General features: G+C 57.8%; 1 protein-coding gene across 1 annotated transcript in view; it reads left to right on the top strand.

The window, feature by feature from the left end:
- The first annotated feature begins 17,806 nt into the window (after positions 1 to 17,806).
- The window catches only part of FOXK1 (forkhead box K1), a 36,738-nt gene continuing 34,757 nt past the window's right edge, over positions 17,807 to 19,787 (top strand). Inside the window, exon 1 of the mRNA XM_040990037.1 lies at positions 17,807 to 18,375. Coding sequence (XP_040845971.1) covers positions 17,807 to 18,375 — 569 coding nt within the window. The remainder of the gene's footprint in view (positions 18,376 to 19,787) is intronic.

Genomic DNA, 19,787 nt, shown 5'->3' with positions numbered 1-19,787 from the left:
CGCACTCCCCATACGTTGTCATTGTCCTGCTCTCAAAGGCCCTGATGCCAGAAGCTGAACCCAGACTGGCTGAGAATGAGGCCCCCTTCCCAAGCCTGCCTGCCAGGGCCTGGGGGCTGCACCGTCTCAGCAGCTTTCCCGTGTTTGCCTGGGCCTGCCCTTGAACCTGTGCCCCCGTCTACGGAGGACAAAGGAAGCTACAGTCCCACAGTCCCGCAGTCCCAGGGAATTTGGCAGGGAGGTATGCGGGCAGAGGAGACTTCCCAGAATGTCTCAGGGTGTGAGGCTGGCCTGGCAAAGCCGCTGCAGTGGCAACAAGGCCCCTGCCGCACATAGCCCCCGCCGGTGGCCCCTGAGCTCCCGGCAGCTGCATTGAAAGCCAGGCGCAGGGATTCCCTATTCATCACACCCCTCAGCGCCTCGGAGGCCGGGAACACAGTGAAAGGAACCTCTCTTAGCAGCAGAAAGAGCTTGGCAGGGGCCCCTGACAGGGGTGTCACCATGGCACTGATAGGACCTGCAGGCTGGGGGCGGGGGGCGGCGGCTGGGGTGGAGCCGGTCTCCCCCCTGTGTTCCTGAGGATCCCCGTAGGAGGCAGGGTGGGCAGGCGAGGGCCTCACTCCACGCAGAAATCCAGTGGGGTCGGGTTTTCACTGCATGTCACCAGGAGCGTGGGAAAGCAAAGCACAGCTTCCCCGCCCCCTCCTCCGAGCAGAGCCTCTCCCCCTCGGCAGCCCTGCCCAGGCCTAGAACCCAGACTGCATTGTTCACTGACCGTGCAGGAAGCTGGGGCGCACGCGCCAGGCAGGCATGAGCGCAGGTAGGTGCCTGATCAAGTCCCAGCTGGTGGCCCCAGCCTCTTACCTGAGGTGCAAGTGTGGCTGAGCCCGCTTTTACCAAAGAGGCCTCACAGTGACCACGACCCAGCTTTTTTTTTTAACTTGAAAGGGAGAGTTAGAGGAGGAGAGACAAAGAGATCTTCCAGCCACTGGCTCACTCCCCGAGTGGCCACAATGACCAGAGCTTGGCCGATCCAATGCCCGGACCTTCTCCAGCTCATGTTCCACAGCTGTCCCAGGTACAGGAGCAGAAGTTGCATTGGAAGCTGAAGCAGCCAGGACTCAAACAAGCACCCATGGGGGATGCCGGGGCTGCAGGCAGAGTCTGAACATGGTATATCGCGGGGCCAGCCCCCTGTGTAATGGTTTTCTAAGGCAAAATGCTGGCTTCACACAGATCAGAGCGGACATCCATCTGAACACAAGGGTGTAAGATTAGCATGGAATGGGCTGCACTGAGGCTCAGTGGGTTAAGCACCGCTTGCAGTGTCAGCATCCCTTAGTGCATGTCTGATCAAGTCCCAGCTGCTCCACTTCTGATCCAGCCCCCTGCTAATGTGCCAGGGAGGGCAGTGGGAGATGGGCCAAGGGTTTGGGCCCTGCCACCCATTCAGAGACCTGGTTGGAGTTCCTGGCTGCAGCCTGATCCAGAGCTGGCTCTTGTCACACAGCACCTGCAGCCATGGCCAACGAGGCCATCACCTACCCTTGGCCAACTGGGCAGAGGCCATCTCCAACTTGGCTGTTTGTGCCCAGTCATTGTGGTGCATGTCAGGCATTCACTTAAACTTGTTGAATAGGTAGAAACAAGTGACCTCACGTTTACCGGGAAAACTCTGCAGCCTCCAGAAGCTCAGGTGAGGAGCTTGGCTGGACAGTGGCTCCTGGCCCCCTGGGACAGATTCAGCAGTGAAAGAAGTGCAAAGTCTCCAGCTCACGCACTCAAGCACCAGAGGGAACACATCTGACTCCTGGGAGGCCCTCGTGAGGTGTGGCCCTACCTTGACCTCAATTCACCTGCCATGCTCTGGGCCTTAGCCATGCCTGGGTGCCTTCAGTGACAAGCCACCTCTGGTGGGCTCCCCAGAGGGCAAAGGAAGCAGGTGGTCACGATAGAGTCAGAGGGATGTGCAAGCAAGGACAGAGGCAGCACTAATGACACAGAACTGGCTCCCGCGATGGCCCCACGGTTGCCAGCTGCAAGCTGCAGACCCAGGGCTGCTGGTGGGAGACTGCACGGAAGAGCCAGGTGGGAGTTCCGGCTCCTGGCCCAACCCTGGCAGGGGCATGCATTGAGGCGGTGGGGGGAAGCCCGGGGGTGAAGCACGGGACAGAACGTTTCTCCCCATCTGTTTGTGTCTGTATGTCTACCATTCAAATAACATGGCCAAATGCTCTTTTTTAATATGTGTATTATTTTTATTTGAAAGGCAGACTTACAGAGAGTAGAGACAGATCCATCCTCTGACTCACTCCCCAAATGGCCACAACAGCCAGAACTGAGCCAGTCCAAAGCCAGGAACCCCATGCGGGAACAGGGGACCAAGGACCTTGAGCCATCGTCCACTGCTTTCCCAGGCCATAAGCAAGGAGCTGGAGCCGAATTGGAGCAGCTGGGACTCGATTTTCCATCCCTCTGGGATGCCCGCACTGTAGGTAGATTATCCACTGCACTGGCCCTAAAAAGACACTGAAAAATGTTTTTTGGGTCCCCAGTGCAATAGCTTAGTGTCTAAATCCTCTCTTTGCTTCTGCCATAATCCCATATGGATACCAATTCATGTCCCGACTGCTCCACTTCCCATCCAGCTCCCTGCTTGTGGCCTAGGAAAGCAATAGAGGACGGCCCAAAGCCTTGGGACCCTGCACCCACGTGAGAGACCTGGAAGAAGCTCCTGGCTCCTGGCTCAAATCAGCTTAGCTCCAGCCTTTGTGGCCACCTGGGGAGTAAATCAGCATATGAAAGATCTTTCTCTCTGTCTCTCCTCTCCATATATCTGCCTTTCCAATAAAAAAAAATAGATAAACCTGAAATAAATTATTTTGGGCTGGCCCGATGGTTTAGTAGCTAAATACTTGGGTTGCAAGTGCCAGAATCCCATAATGGCACTGGTTCGTGTCCTGGCTGCTGCACTTCTCGTGTTGCTCCCTGCTTTGGCCTGGGAGAGCAGTAGAGATGGCTAAAGGTCTTGGGACCTTGCACCCACATGGAAGACCCAGGAGAATCTCCTGGCTCCTGGCTTCAAATCAGCTCAGCTCTGTCTGTTGCCACGAGTTAGGGAATGAAGAAGACAGAAGATCTTTCTGTCTCCTTCTCTGCATATCTGCCTTTCCAATAAAAAGAGATAAATCTTTTTAAAATATTTTAATAAGTCACAAGATGTTTGTGCACCTTGGGGAGGGTGGATCTTCTCTCCCGCGTCCACGGACTCCAATGCTGATGGCTCTGGACACACCACAGGACACACACCAGCCGTCCTCCTCTGGAAGCTCACTGAGCCGCTCCTGCGCGGTCTGACCAATGCAAGCAAGCAGCCATCACAGTGCAAGGACAGCCCAGCCAGGTCCACGCCACGAGCCTGCCGCGGGACACGGATGCCTTGCAGCATAAAGCCACTTCTGTTGAATGTGTATCTTCTCCCAGTTTCCTGCACTGAACAGGTGCCACAGTTGGAGAAGTGTGGTTTTAAAGTTGGAATTTAGCAGGAAATGACCCTCTAATGTCTTCTTCTCCCAGGTGCTCCGTCTGCATGACAGTCACCTTTTATGGTGTACTGCGGTCCCAGCGATTGCAGGCCAGTCCGGCGACACCACGGAACAAGCTGTGTGATGTGATTGCAGGTTAGTATGATAACAGTGCCACCCTGGCCTTCTGAAATTGGGTTCCTGAAACATGCTCTTGGATAAAGTGCTAGAAAAAAAATAACAGTTTCAGGCGGTTCTAGTCCCAGCTGCGGACCCTCCCCTTCCACAGCCCCAGGGGCCCTCTCGGGCACTGGAGGAAGCCCGCAAGGCCGGCAGGGGGAGGCCCTCTCCCTCCAGCTTGTTCCTGTGCCTTAGGCTTGGTCACAGCTCAGCTTCTCTACCTCAGCCTCATCAGTTCCTCCCTGGAGCGGCTGCTGCAGCCCGTCCCTGTCTCCCTAGCCCGGCAGTCAGCAGCCTGGCCGGCCCCCTGCTCAGCTCCTGCAGGTGCCAGTCACATGTCCCAGCCCCAGGGGCAGCGCCTTCCTCATCCAGTGGCTACTTCTGAGAGGCATTTCAAATCTCTTGGACCCTCAGGTGTTTCACAATTCTGTACCCAGTTAACAGGTCTTTGCGTTAATTGACTAACTTCTGTTTTTTTAAAACGTTCATTCTTGGTGCTGGCACAGTGGTATCTTAAGCTGATCCTCTGCCTGTGGCACCAGCATTCCCTATAGTTGCCAGTTCAAGTCCCAGCTGCTCTACTTCTGATCCATGCTTGTGGCCTGGGAAAGCAGTGGAGGAAGATTCCTGCACCTGTATGAGGAGACCTAGAGGAAGCTCCTGGCTCCTGGCTTCAGTCTCTTTGGGGCTGGCATGTGTGACCATTTGGAGAGTGAACCAGCAAGTGGACATGAAGATTCTCCATCCACTGGTTCACTTCCCAGCTGCCCACAATGGCTAGGGTGGGCTAGACTGAAGCCAGGCACCAGGAGCCCCCTTGCCCATTCCTCCCCCCATAGGTGGCAGGGGCCCAAGTATTTGAGATGTCATCCACTGCTTTCCAGACGCATCAGCAAAGAACTGGATCAGAAGTGGAGCAGCCACTGGGCCCTGAACTGCTACCCATGTGGGATGCTGGTGCCACAGACAGCAGCCCAGCACGCCACCACAGTTCAGCCCCAGTCAGGAGTTCTTGACATCAGGTGCCTCCTGTCCACGGGCAGCCCTTGGCTTCCCACTCACTGCTTCGTGGTCTCCCAGAGCAGGAGAGAGACCACCCTGGTTCCACATGCCCACCCCCGTCTTGAAGTTCTCCACCATCTCTGAACGTGACACAGACTTGAGCAACCAGAACCAGCAATGTCTGGTCACCCTCCAGTGTGTGAGCTCAGCTGGGACACGTCCACCATGACTGTGTAAGACGCCCTCGGCTTCAGGGAGACGGGCAGCTTGGCCCTCCACTGCCCAGCCTGCTGGGAGCCCCATGGGCAGTGAGAGGTGCAGGCAGAGAGCTGCCTGACAGACATGGCAGGGCTCTCACGGCCAGGGCCTCCCTCCCGCGCCAGCAGTCAGCCTGTGAACTGGGGCTTTTGGTGCTCCATCCCGAGAAGCCGTCGGGGATCCTATCTGAGCTGGGTGCTTTTCTGGGACATTGCTGTTTGCTTTTTTCTACAGTCCTCATGCTGGCTCTCCTCTGCTCACGTTTGTCATGATCCACCAGGTAGGAAAATCCTGGAAGAGTTCAGATCTGGTAAGCCTACTTGAGGCTCACGTCCTCTTGGCAACTCGGGCAGCAGAAGCTGGCAGAGAGGGGATGGAACGATAAGATTGTTGTGATGCAAGAAAAACTGAGTGTCTGTGCATAATTCTGTCATAATACACATTTCCCATGAACTTTGGAAAAAATCCCTTGTATTCATGGCTGCTTTGTCATGAAATTCACTCCTCCTGGGGCTGGGCAGTGGTTTAGCTGGCTAATCCTCCACCTGCAGTGGATCCATGTAGACACCAGTTCAAGTCCTGGCTGCTCTACTCCCCATCCAGCTCCCTGCCTGGGAAAGCAGAGGGGGATGTGGGAGACCCCAAAGTGGGTCCTGGCTCCAGGCTTCAGATCAGCTCAGCTCCAGGAGTTGTGGCCATCGGAGAGTGAACCTGCCGATGGAAGATCTCGCTCTTTCTGTAAATCTGGCTCTCAGGTACATAAAATAAACTTTTAAAACCTCTTGTTTATCTTTTTTTTTAAAAAGATTTATTTATTTTTTATTGAAAAGGGCAGATGTACAGAGAGGAGAAGAGACAGAGAGGAAGATCTTCCGTCCGATGATTCACTCCCCAAGTGACCGCAATGGCCAGTGCTGCACCAATCCAAAGCCAGGATCCAGGAACTTCTTCCGGGTCTCCCACGCGGGTGCAGGGTCCCAAGGCTTTGGACCGTCCTCAACTGCCTTCCCAGGCCACAAGCAGGGAGCTGGATGGGAAGTGGAGCTGCCGGGATTAGAACCGGCACCCATATGGGATCCTGGTGCGTTCAAGGTGAAGACCTTAACCATTACGCTATTGTGCCGGACCCAGACCTCTCATTTCAATGCTAGATTTCCCTTGGATTTTTTTTGAGATGCCTTGTACATAGCGGCAAAGTTGAGTCCAAAGGATACAGGTCAGTCGGCTTGCCTCTTTTTTCATGGTGCACACTCTGGAGAAGTGTGTGAGGAGAGCCACTCAGCCACGGGCAGTCCACCGCCTCACCCCTCACCTCCGTCTGCCTCGGGCAGCGGTCACCCCAGGCTGTGCACCTGCAAGGCCTGCTCGCAACAGCCGGCGGCGGGGACGTGGCCAGCACACCCTTGGGTGCTCTTGGAAGGTAGAGTGTCCTCGGTGGAAGCGCCAGGTCGCGGGGCTCCACAAAGGTGGCCCAGGGTTCTTCACACGCACTCCTCACACACGGTGGGGTTCCTCACATGCATGTGAGGCATTTCACACGTGGCGGGCCTCCTCACGCACGTGGCGGGCTTCCTGACACGCGGCGCCGAGTCCCTGACACGCGTGGCGGGCTCCCTCCCGCAGGACGCGGGGCTCCCCAGGTGCGTGGCGGGGCTGCTCACGCGCGGCGCACAGCTCCTCAGCTATGGCGAGGAAATGGTGAGCTCCGTGGAGGAGCTGCTTACACACAGCGCGGGCTCCCTCACACGCCGCGCGGGGCTGCTCACACGCCGCGCGGGGCTGCTCACACGCGTGGCATGGCTGCTCACACGCCTCGCGTGCTTCCACACTCGTTGTGAAGGCGTCCTCACGCGGAGCGCAGAGTTCTTCCTGGCAGCGGGGCGCAGCTCATAACCGTGGGCCGCTGCCTTGGACTTGCCCTGTGTGTTCTTTCCTTCGTGGGTTCCCTGTTCCAAATGTCATGCATGCACACCTGCCAGCGGCCCCCGGGCGCAGCGGCTTTTCCAGTCCTCCCCGGGGTCAGGATGAGCAGCAGGCTGCGCAGGCCCAGAAGGGCTAGTAGGGGTGGGCGCTCGCACCTGCAGCTGCTCTGCGTGTGTTTGCACCAGCAGCTTCTGTGAGCGGGAAAGCTGGGTGGGCTCTAGGCCCCCTTTGTCCCGCGAGGGCGGAGCCGCCCATGGTTCCTGCTCACTGGCCTCCCAGCCTCCCAGCTGGGAAGTGGGAAGCACCTCTCCCACTGGGACACCTGGGAGACCTGGGCCAGGAGATGAGGGGTCTTGAAGGGGCTGGCCTCCCGGAGGGGAATGCTCCCAAAGGGGTGATCCCAGCCCCAGGGGAGGCCGCCAGGACAGGCCTGCCATCTGGAACAGCCTTAGGACAGCACAGGGCCATATAGGGCCATCTGGGCTCTCCAGCTTTGCCCTGTTGCCCTGTTGACCCCATCCTGGAACACAGGGCAAGGGAGCCAGTGATGAGTGAAGGGGGTGGGCTGGGGGTGGGGGTTGTGCACGACTCTCATGGTCGAGAGTTGATGTTGGAAGAAATGACGGGTTTCCTCCAGCAACACACGCGCAAGCAGCTTTCCTGGGCACTGCCTCTGCTAGGCTCCCAGACACTGCCCTGCTGCGGCCCATGTGTGAAAGAATCCTTTGCACATTTCACACTTCCAAGTGCCCCGCACACAGGTGATGCTGCAGTTGCTCAGTGCCTGCTGCCAGTCTGGCCTGGCATCAGTGCCGTGCTCTGGAGTGGGCGGGGACTCTGGGGACAGCTTGGCAGCGCGAAGCTTGCTCTTGTGCAGTGCACTTCCATCCCTGCAGAGTGCAGCGAGAGCAAGCAGGTGTGGTAAGGAGTCAGGAAAGCGCCGGAGTCCAGCTCCAGCCGTTCGGAACTCGAGAAGGGTGCGTGGATGAGGCGCAAAGAGGAAACAAATGGACCACTACGATTCCAGGATCATAATGGACCATGCGGGAAAGCTGTCCTCTTTATTCATACAGAAACAGTTAAACTCTGGCTCAGACTTTTTACGTCATGGTCAAGTGGGTGTTTCTAAGGATAATTCTGCCAGTTGTTTCACCTAAAAACAATAGAAGTTCCTGCTACAATTCTTATCCTACAACTCAATCTTGTATCACAAAGACAAGGAGAACCTAAAGATCAAGGAAAGAATGAAACCCTAAATACAGGTCCCTTGATTAGCGTAAGGGCAATCTGGACAACCAAGACAGTAGGAACGAGAGAAGGCCCTTTAGCAAGACGTTATTATTGACATTAACCTCCAAGCTCACATTGACTAAAAGGCCAACCTCACAGTAACAAACAATGCCAGGATGGATTAGAATCCTTGCGCAGGGTGGTCCAGTGTCCATGCAAAGGAAGGTGGAGCTGCATTCAGGTGGTTGTAGAGACATCCGCAGGCCCTGCCCAACAGCGGGAAGTTCCTTGCGGCCCTGCCTGCAATGGAACAATACTCTTCACACCGTCCTGTCCCCCACGCTCACTGCACGGACCCCAACAGGAAAAGATGACGACAGGCAGGCACAGATCAAGCCTCAGTTCAAAGGACATGGGTGTTTGGATGGGGTTTGCAGGAAGCTCGCCCAGAGCCAGGCCGCTGTGTCCCAGGGGAGATCCCGTCTTAGGCCCCTTGATAAGCTCATGGGATGTAGACTCCAGGACCATGGTAACTGTCGCCCCTGCTGGTGCTGACCTGGTCACCACTCTTGAGTGTCTCAAAATGCCACAGGTGTCTGTCACTTGAGGGTAGCAAGGGGCTAGGCTGGGTCTGTCATCTCCCTAGAAGGAGGCTGCCCCTTACCATGACACTGCCTGAAACAGGCACCAAAACTTGGCGGGTTTTACAGTCTTAACTGACTGTAGCAGAATCCTAGTTCATCTTTCCGTTTGAGACGCAGACACAGAGCTTCCGTGTGCTTTGCAAATGCCCACGTGGCCCGGAGGCTGACACTGGGCAGGAAGCTCATTGCAGGTGTTCCATGACGGTGGCAGGAAGCAGCTCCTTGAGCCACCAACACTGCCCCCAGGAGCCAGGAGTCACAGCTAGGTGCCCAGGGAGGAGTCATTGTGCTAACTGGCACCCTAACGGCTGGCCCCAACACCTGTCCACAGTTAACTTTTTAGTAACTCTCTCTGCAGTTCACGCTAATGACAAATGTGCAGCTTGGTGGCATTTAGTGTGTCTGCAAGGGTGAATGTCCGTTGCTGCAGAATTTTGTTAGAACTTTAAAGGGTACGAAAAACAGCCCTGGGGCCCAGCGGCGTGGCCTAGCAGCCTATCTGACTTTGTAGTAAAAATAAATAAATCTTTAAAAAAAAAGAAAAGAAAAGAAAAACAGCCCTGCGCCCCCTCCCAAACACCCGGCCGCCCATTCAGCCCGAAGCAAAGCAGGAGTCTACTCCCTGTCCCTGTGTGTCAACCAGGCTCATCCATTCGTGTGTTGCTCATTCATCCATCAGCAGCGGAGGCCTGCGTGGTACCACTGTTACTGCTGGCAGGGATAAAGTTGCTGCAGATACTACAGAAAGGTTCAGTGGGTGAATGTTTTCATTTCTGTGGAGCAACATGGTCTCTCTCGGGATAAAAATGTTTATGAAGATTTATTTTATTTTTATTGGAAAGGCAGATGTACAGAGAGGAGGAGAGACAGAGAGGAAGATCTTCTGTCTGCTGGTTCACTCCCCAAGTGACCGCAACAGGTGAAGCTGCGCTGATCTGAAGCCAGAAGCCTCTTCCGGGTCTCCCACGCGGGTGCAGGGTCCCAAGGCCGTCCTCCACTGCTTTCCCAGGCCACAAGCAGGGAGCTGGATGGGAAGCAGGGCTGCCGGGATTAGAACCAGTGCCCATTTGGGATCCCAGTACATGCAAGGCAAGGACTTAAGCCTCTAGGCTATTGCCCCAGGCCCTGGGATAAAATGTTTTAAAAATGACTCAACTAGGTGTTTTTTGTTTTTAATTTGTCCATTTATGGAGAGGACTTTGTTGGAGCGGACCTGGGAGAGCAGACAGGGTTGTAGGGGCTCGGCTAGGAATCATCTCAGTGTTTCTGTTTTTACAGCTGCTCACAGAGGCTTGGGTGATCAAAACAAATAAATATAAACCTCACCCAAGGGTCCTGTGAGTGCTGCAGCCAAAGCTGCCATCTTGGATGTGGGACTGGAGCCCTGGGGTCTCTGTTGCCTCAGCGGGTCCCCAGGACGCCTTCTGAGGCCCGGGGGGTGGGGGGGGTGTGGGTGTGTGGCTTGTGCTGGGCTGTGTCAGCTCCGCTGGAGCTGCTGCTGTTGACCCAGGAAGGCCATGGGAAGAAGGCTCGGCTGTTTGCTTTATCCCTGCTAGAAAACAACAACAAAACCATTGGTTTCTATACTTTCCCAGAGCAAATGGCATTTTAAAAGGAAATGATTGATTTGCTTATGAAAGGCAAAGGCACAGAGCGAGATCATCTGTAGTTTCCAAATTCCTACAACAGCCAGGGCTGGGTCAGGGTGCAGCCAGGGCTGGGTCAGGGTGCAGCCAGAGCCTGGAGCACCGTCAGGGCCTCAGCTGCTCTCCCACTAGCAGGAAGCCAGGCAGCAAGTGGAGCTGCCAGAACTTGGAACTGGGAGGTGCCAGCGCTGCAAGCGGTGGCTTAGCTCCTTGTGCCACCATGTCATCCCAGTGCCCTGCTCCGGGAGGTGCCAGCGCTGCAAGCGGAGGCTTAGCCCCTTGTGCCACCATGTCATCCCGGTGCCCCGCTCCGCTCCGGGAGGTGCCAGCACTGCAAGCGGTGGCTTAGCCCCTTGTGCCACCATGTCATCCCTGCCCTGCTCTGGGAGGTGCCAGCACTGCAAGTGGTGGCTTAGCCCCTTGTGCCACCACGTCATCCCGGTGCCCTGCTCTGCTCCGGGAGGTGCCAGCGCTGCAAGCGGTGGCTTAGCCCCTTGTGCCACCATGTCATCCCTGCCCCGCTCCACATACACACAGTGTTGTGTGGATAGTGAGTTTTGTAGCCACACACACCTTGTGCTGTCCTGTAGCTCGGGACTAAAGCCAGATCCATTTCTGCCACCTTCTTTCGATGTCAGGGTTTGCGTTTTGTGTACTGCCTGTCTCCAGGGCCTGATCCTGCCTAAATCACTGTTTCCGTGAAGTCCGGCCTCCTCCTCAGTTAGTCTGTGGCTATTTCCATGGCTGTGTGTATCTGAGTGATCAGAAAAGCACGTTTTCTCTTTTCCCCTCCTCTCCCCCTCGCAAGTTCAGACACCAAGCAACCGCGATGCATCCAGCAAAAGTCGGGCTGTGGGAAACTCAAATGAACAAATGACCCAGTTTTGTCAGTGATTTGCTGGGGGGCGGGGATGGGGACAGGAAACGGAGAGAACTTGGTCCATCGTTGGGGATGCTGACGTCGGTGGCCGCTTGGGGAAACAGTCTGGGAGCTGGTAGGATGGAAAACATATACTTAGTCTGTAACCCCGCAGTTCCACCCACAGGAATCTGCTCTGCAGAAATGAAAACACATGTCAGAGGCAAGTCCGTGAGGCTCCCGGCAGCTGCGTCACGCAGCCAGACCCTGGCAGCCGGCCGCACGTCTGCCAGCGGGCCGACTTCCTTCAGAACTGGCTCATCAGCAATTGGGGCCCGCGTGTGCGGCTTGGCAGGTCAAAGCCGGCCACATCACCAGCATGCCATGTGGACACTGGTTCGAGTCCCAGCTGCTCCGCTTCTGGTCCAATTTCCTGGTGATGTACCTGGAAAGCAGTGACTGATGGCCCAAGTCCTGGGACCCTGCACCCACGTGGGAGACCTTGAAGCAGCTCCTGGTCCCTGGTTTGGCTCAGCCCAGCTCCAGCCATTGCGACCATTCAGGGAGTGACCCAGTGGATGGAGGATCTTTCTCACTCTGCCAGCCTTTGTTGTTATTTGTAACAGCAGGCACAGATCCCAAAATCTTGTGCTGCATGGAAGAAGCCAGGGGGCCACGGGCTGCCCAGTGCCCTGCTCTTGAAAGGGGCAGGAAAAGAGGCGTATCTGGAGGAGAAAGACTTGGGCTCGCTGGATGCTGAAGTGAGGAGTGAGGGGGGGAGGGGGGAGTGACTAACACTGGGAGGGAGACCTGGGGGCAAATGCGTTACTCAGGAACAGCCTTTCAACATGCCAAGGGCTCCAGAACCTCAGCACGCCAGCAGTGTTGCGCCTCGCCACGTTTGAGCTGTGTCTGTATGAAAGGAAACGCTGGCCAGAAATCCAATTACATTACTGCTGCTCTTGCAATTCTTGTAGGGACCATGGGGAGCAGGGGCGGTTATGAACCTGTATCTTCCCGAGGGGTGCCCTGAATTCTGCCAACTCAGGGACCTGCTCCAGAATGAAAGCAGAGGGTGTGGGTGGGCGGGAGCTGGACCCGCACGGCCTTCACTGGCAGGGCTTCCTTTGTGTGTATTTCAATGTTTCCGCCATTCGGTCTGGGCAGATGAGTTCAAGCGTCCACCCGGGCCGACAGAGTGCGGGGCTCTGCACAGGTCACTGACAACATCCACCTGGAATGAGGCAGTGGGCATCCCTCCTCCCCCTCCCCCGGCTCAGCCTGCCGGAGGAACCGGACTTGGAGGACCCCAGTCTCAGCGCCTGCGCACCTCGGCAGGTCCAGCCGGCTGCCTCTCCGCGAGTCCAGTGCGAGGGGGAGGAAATGGGAAGCTGGTGAGGGCCAGCAATGGCAGTCCACAGCAGCCCTGTCTGGATCTTGCACCTCGGCTAGCTTCAGATCCCGGAAGGGCCTGGTCTCTGGCTGGTAAACTCCCTTCTGCTGAGTCGGGTCAAGGTTGGTTTCTGTGGCTCCAAACCTCCAGGTCCTGAGGCTATTGCTACAATGAGCTCAGGACTACTGGGCATGAAGGTGGCCACCCAGTGGCTGATGGGGGCACAGAACAAGAGACACGGTCCAGGGCTCACAGGAGTCCACACCCTGTCATGGAGGCGGTAGGAGGGGTCTCCGGGATCATGGCACAGGGGTAGGATGCGAGGAGGATGCCAACCATAGGCACAGCTCGCCTTTCCACATAAGTCAGCCAAGGACTCCATCCCACAGCTGAACAGTCACCTTCACATGCTGCCCGATGCTGACCCACCAGCCCAGCCTGTGCACCCCCCACATGGACCTTGGAGGCCCCGTGTGGCCCACCAGCGCAGCCCGTGCACCCCCCACAAGGACCTTGGAGGCCCCTCTACTTCCTCTTGTATCCGTTGTCCAGGGGCTGTCAGCTGCCCATCATGCTGCAAGGACGCTTAGGCCACGCTGTGAGGCAGTCACACGACCTCCTGTGGAACACCGCCCCAACTCCCAGCTGTGCAGGGGTGGCCCTCAGAGGCAGCCTTGAACCATGTCTTTGTTTTTATTTTAATTGTTTTTATTTATTTTCTACTTCACGTGAAAGACAAACAGACACACAAAGATTTTCCATCCACAGGCTCACTTCTGAGTAACTTGCAGCAGCTGGGGCTGGGCCAGGACGACACCAGGACCCAGGGGTCTTTCCAGGTGAACATCCCCCGTGTGGATTGCAAGGACCAGTATCTTTTCAGAATCAGTGTTTTTAAAGTTTGTACAAGTTGGAGGAGGGCCAGCACGATGGCTTGGGCTAAATCCTTACCTTGCATGCGCCAGGATCCCATACAGGCACCGGTCCTGGTGGCCCCGCTTCCCATCCAGCTCCCTGCTTGTGACTGGGGAAAGCAGTCGAGGATGGGCCAAAGCGTTGGGACCCTGCACCTCTGTGGGAGACCTGGCAGAGGCTCCTGATTCCTAGCTTCGGATCAGCTCGGCTCCGGCCGTTGCAGCTGTTTAGGGAGTGAGTCAGTGGACAGAAGATCTTCTCTGTTTGTCCTCTTCTCTGCCTATCTGACTTTCCAATGAAAATAAATAAATAAACAAATCTTTAAATAAATAAATCTTTAAAATGCATAGTGGTGGGGGCGGGCAGGCAGTGTAACGGCTCAACTGGCTAACCCTCCACCTCCAAATATGGCATCCCATATGGGTACCAGTTCGTGTCCCAGCTGCTTCACTTCCCAGCAGCTCCCTGCTTGTGGCCTGGGAAAGCAGTCGAAGACAGCCCAAGTTCTTGGGGCTCTCTGCACCTGTGTGAGAGATTGGGAAGAATCTTATGGTTCCTGACTTCAAACCAACCTAGTTTGGGCCATTGTGAAGTCATCCAGCAGATACAAGATCTCTCTCTCCTTTTTTCTTTAAATCTGCCTTTCCAATAAAAATAAATACATAGTTTAAGTCATATTTATTTATTTGAAAGAGGGATTTACAGAGAGACACTGAGGAAGAGAGGTCTTTCGTGTGCTGGTTTGCTCCCTAGGCGGCTACAGTGGCTGGAGCTGAGCTGACCCAAAGCTGGGAGCCAGGAGCTTCTTCAGGTCTCCCATATGGGCGCAGGGGTCCAAGGACTTGGGGCCATCCTCCACTGCTTTCACTGGCTTTTTGAGGACCTCTGTATGCATGCCTTCCAATTTTTTTGCACCAAAGTTCCATTTTGCATGAACTGAAAAAAATTATCTGAGAGGCAGTTCATCTGTGTGTTCACTCTCCACTGGCTAGGACCAGGCCAGGCTCACGCTAGGAGCTGGGGTGTCAGTTCAGGTCTTCCATGTGGGCGGCAGATACCCTGCTGCCTCCCAGGGTGTGCGTTGCTTGGCAGGAAGCTGGGGTCAGGAGCAAAGCTAGAGGCCATCCCAGGCACCCCAGTGTGGCACACAGGTACCCTGGCCACAGGCTGAACCCCCAACCCTGCACACACGGGTGGCAAAGCACACTCTGTGTGTAGTGACGACCCCATTGTGGCTCTAAGTCACTCCGTAATGACAAGCAGAGCCAAGCTCTGTGCAGCCCACCTCTCCGTCACTGTCTCCTTCAGAGAAGCACCTGTTCGTTTCTTTGGCCTAGTTTTTAAAATGGGTCGTTTCTCTTGATTTTTTTTTCTCCTGCCTCTTCAAGGTCACTGCCAATACAGGGGCACAATCTCACCGCTGGCATAGTGCCCTGGAGTTAGCTCTGCTCCTTTGCTGCCTTCTGCAGCAGCGCGACAGGCGTGGAACAAGGTGAGAGCCGGCGTTGCTGGACTTGAAAAGACTGGCTCCATCTTTAACCCACTGCAGGCTCATTCCCTTATTTTACATAAGAGAGAGAGAGACCCAACACTTTTGTAAAATAGCTTAAGCCTGCCCTCTAGGCATACAGGGAGTGAGAGAAAAAAATCATTTTCTCATATTGTGATCGCTAAATGGTTTCTCTGTGGCCCTCTTCTTGCCTTCCTGTGGGAGCTGTCAGTCTATCCGATGACTGACCTTTAGGAAAAAGCCATTGAAAACAATTTAATTGGTGTCTAGACCTGCCAGGGTCACGGTGAGCTGGCCCCACAAGCCCCTGGCATTATTGCCATGTGATTCCTCACTCTTATCACAGAATGGTCTGTCAACATGCTTGTAATTCTAAACGTTTAATGCAAAAGTAGGCGTGGAGTGCAGGGGGACCCTAGTCACCACTCCAGCTGGTCATCAGCCAGAATTGTCAGGGAAAAGGGAGACATCTCAGAGGAGCTGGAGGAAGGAGCCTTGGAGATGGTAGAAGATGGGGCCAGCTTGGCAGCACAGGTGGGGGTTAGGCCGTGATGCCAGCAGCCCCTGAGTGCAGGCTGGGGCCCTGGCTGCTCTGCTTCCCATCCAGCTCCTTGCTGAGGAATCTGAGAACGCGGCAGATGGCGGCCCAGGCACTTGGGCTCCTGCCGCCCACATGAGCAACCTGCGAGCAGTTCCTGGCTCCTGGCTGCAGCCTGGCCCAGCTTCAGCAGTCAGGGCATTTGGCGAGTGAGTGAAACAGCAGAATGAAGAGCTAGCTGCTGCACTGTCATCTCTGCCTTTCAAATAAAGTCTCTAAGCTGTGGTACGTACCCCAAGCTTGCCATCTCAGCTCAGGGATGAGACACATCCAGGTGGCCGTATAGCCATCCTTGCCACCATCTCCAGCTGAAACTGCCCTCCCAGCCCCTGGCTCCCACCACCCCACTGTTTGTGTGGGTCCCTGGGAAAGTCAGTCACCCCACTTTGCTCCTCTGTGCCTGGCATTGCATAAGGCCCCCATGGCAGCAGGTGGCCCATTAGCTTTGGGCTGATGGGAGTTTTGAGGTGAACCACCTTGTGCCTGTGCCCAAGAGTGCAGCGCAACATGCCGTGCCCGATTCTGAGCTGAACCAGCCCCGCCCCGGTTAGCCGCACCATGCCACACTCCCTCTCTCTATCAGATCAATATTTTCATTGTTTAAAACAAGATGATTGGGGCTGGTGTGGTGGTATAACAGGCTAACCTTCTGCCTGCAGCGCCAGCATTCCATATGGGTAACAGTTCATGTCCTGACTGCTCCACTTCTGATCCAGCTCCCTGTTAACGTACCTGGCCCCAGTCCGCATGTCGGAGAAGCTTCTGGCTTCCAGATTTGGCTGGACCTGCCCAGCATTGGCTGTTCTGGTCATCTGCGGACTGAACTAGCAGATGGCAACTCTCTTTGTCTCTCCTTGTCTCTTTATAACTCTGCCTTTCGAGTAAAAATAAATCTTTAAACTTTTTTTTAAGAGTATTTGCTTACTTGGAAGGCAAAGTGACAGGGAGAGAGACACACACAGAGACAGAAGGGGAGACACAAATATCTTCTGGCTCCCTCCCCAAATGTGTACGGCTGCCACGAAGCCACGAACTGGGCCAGAGGCCAGGAGTCACTTCCACATGGGTGGCAGGGGCCAAGGACACGGGCTGTCCGGTGCTGCTGTCCTGGGCACATTCCCAGGGCCTGGGTGGGAAGCCCAGCAGCGCAGCCTGCCGTTTGGCGAGGGGATGCCTTGTAAGTGGTAGTGTACCCACCGGGCCACGGTGCAGGCCTCAGGTCAGCACTGGGTGCCATGCCTCCCTCCCCTTGCTCCCAGCTGCCCCACCACCGGCAGTGGGTGGGTCCCTCCATGCCCCAGCTTCCTCTGTGGCGTCTTGGTCCTGTGGCTCCATCTGCAGCGGCCTTGGGTCCAGCCTGCAAGGCACCTGCAGCTTCTTGCCCGGATCCCAGCTCCTCCCAGCTCAGGGGTCCGCACTGAGGGAAGGATGCTTGCCCCAGCTTGTCTGTTCTGTGCTTCCAGCAAGGTCTCCGTCCGGCTTGTTACCCATCCACCGCCATGTCCTCTTACATGTAACTGGGTTCTGGCCAGCTGCACCCTAGCTTGCAGGGTGGGCGGGCGGGCAGGTGCCCCAGGCAGCTCCAAGGTCCTGGCAGCCACAGGCTCCTACCGAAGAGGTCTCCTGCTCTGTGCGCGCCCACTCAACAATCACTAAGTGTGGGGGGCGGGGGGTGGCGGGGAGACTATGCCCCCACCCCGCCCCGTTCCTCCAGGGGGACTTGGATGAAGCAACAAGGCACAGCCCGCAGGGCTAGGGACCGAGAGGGGCTCCCTCGCGGACAAGTGCGGCGCCGGGCCCTGCGCGCGTCCGACGCGTTCGTGGAGGGAATGAGTGACCGCGGGAAGGCAGGGAGGTGCAGGGGTCGGAGGTGCTGGGCGCGCGTCTTCGGCCATCGACTTGGCAAGCCCTCCGCGCCTGGCCGGCCGCGCGCGGCACGGGGACAGGGTGGCACCGCCGGTCCCAGCGCGCAGGGCGCGCGCGCGCGCACACGGAGGCCCCGGCCGGTTCGGCTCCGCTCCGCTCCGCTCGGCGCGATCCGGCCCGGGTTTCCGCGGCCGCCGCGCCGGCCTCCCCGCCCCCCGCGCCTCCTCCCCGCCGCGGAGCCGCCGGCGCTGCGCGAACATGGCCGAAGTCGGCGAGGACAGCGGCGCCCGCGCCCTGCTGGCGCTGCGCTCGGCGCCCTGCAGCCCCGTGCTGTGCGCCGCGGCCGCCGCCGCCGCCTTCCCCGCGGCCGCCGCCCCGCCGCCGCCGCCCGGGCCGCCCGCCGCGCCGCCGCCGCCGCCGCCCGGGCCTCCGCCCGCCGCGCCCCCGCCGCCCGGGCCGCCGCCGCCGCCGCCGCTGCCGCCGGGCGCGATCGCGGGCCCGGGCTCGGACGGGGGCGCGGGCGCGGCGCCGGCGCTGGTGGCCGCGGCGGCCGCGTCGGTGCGGCAGAGCCCCGGGCCGGCGCTGGCGCGGCTCGAGGGCCGCGAGTTCGAGTTCCTCATGCGGCAGCCGAGCGTCACCATCGGCCGCAACTCGTCGCAGGGCTCGGTGGACCTCAGCATGGGCCTGTCGAGCTTCATCTCGCGGCGCCACCTGCAGCTCACCTTCCAGGAGCCGCACTTCTACCTGCGCTGCCTGGGCAAGAACGGCGTCTTCGTGGACGGTGCCTTCCAGCGGCGCGGCGCGCCCGCCCTGCAGCTGCCCAAGCAGTGAGTGCCGCCCCCGGCCCTCCCCGCTCGCGACTTCCCTCCCCCCGACCCCCGGGTCGCCGTGCTCCTGCCCCCCTGTGCCTCCTGCGCCCAGTCCGAGCCTCCCTCCGGCGACACCCCGACCCCCTTCCTCAGCCAGCCTCAATCCCTGGGGTGGAACCTACAGGACCGCCCCCAGCTCGGCCTGCCACCCTATGGGCTTGGACCCCTGACCCTGGGCACCCAGAAGGATGGCTGGCAAGTGTTAGGCTTCGAGTCTGATGAGGGTGTGGGGGCCCTGGGCGCAGCTCTGCCCACTCAGCAGGCGGGGCCAGCTGCCCCAGGTGAGGGGATGAGGAGGCCCCTTCAGCCGGCTGGACGCTCCTGGACGAGGCACGCCGGCTGCCCCTGCCTTGGGCCCGGCCAGCACTGCAGGGCCCAGCCGGCCTAGATGGGAGACAGCCCTGGCGCCGGCTCACTTCGCTCACTTCCTCCGCGGCCGCACTTTCTTTTTCTGTTTCATCCTTGCTGCGCTCACTGAGCTGGCTGCGGTGCCGTTCCCTGAGCTGGGCCAGCTGCAGGTGGCTCCCTGGCCTACCTGGTCATAAAACCCGTGGTGAACAGTTTTGAAGTGCAGCCTGGGCGTGACTCACTCCTCCTTGGGGTGTGCGAGGGAACACTTCCCTTCATTTTCCAAACCCTAAAGGTGTGTGCCCTGCTGATGAGTCAGGGCTTCCGAACACCTCGTGGTGGGGACACAGCGCGCCCCTCTGTCCCTGCTGGGCAGGGGCCTGTCTGCTGCTGTGCCTTGGAACATTTGGTTTCTGGGGCTTCCTGTGGCAGCCCTGGGACAGGTGCAGCAGGCATTGGCTTCCGGCAGCACCCCCAGGCGGTGCCCGCTGACACTCCCAGGAGCTTCGTGGGCCTGGTTGGGTGCACCTGATGGTGGGGTGCAGACGTGCGTGGGCACACCTGCTAGCTCAGGGGAGAGCTGCTGTGTGAGCTGTCTGTGCCATCTCTGTTGCTGTGTCTGAGCAGGACCCAGGTGGGCAGTGATGCGAGCTGTGTGGGACCAGGGCGGGCGGCAGAAGTGGCCCCTTTGGGGAAGGCTGAGCTGCCTGGGCCTGGGGCGTCCTGTTCCTTTGCTCAGGTCGCCGTCTCAGAGCAGGATCGGGGCTGTAAGCCTATCACCTTGCAGGTAGCCCAGAGCCCTCAGTGAGTCTGAGCCAAGGCTGTCCTGGTAAGTTTTCCTTACCCCCAGGCGGGAAACACCCCCTGGCTTTATGAGGAGCAGCCAGCAGCCCTCCGACTGCACAGGTTCCGTGACACACAGCCGCCGGAGGCCTGGTGTGCTTACTCCCCAAAACCTTCTCATTCTGTCCTCGCCCACTGCCTTCCTCGCCTTAGATTGTGCCCTGCACCCCGACCCTGCA

This window comes from Ochotona curzoniae, unplaced genomic scaffold (genome assembly GCF_017591425.1).
Source record: "Ochotona curzoniae isolate NIBS_2020 unplaced genomic scaffold, NIBS_Ocur_1.0 contig_54, whole genome shotgun sequence".
NCBI classification, from domain to species: Eukaryota; Metazoa; Chordata; class Mammalia; order Lagomorpha; family Ochotonidae; genus Ochotona; species Ochotona curzoniae.
This window is presented reverse-complemented; position numbering and strand designations above follow the sequence as displayed.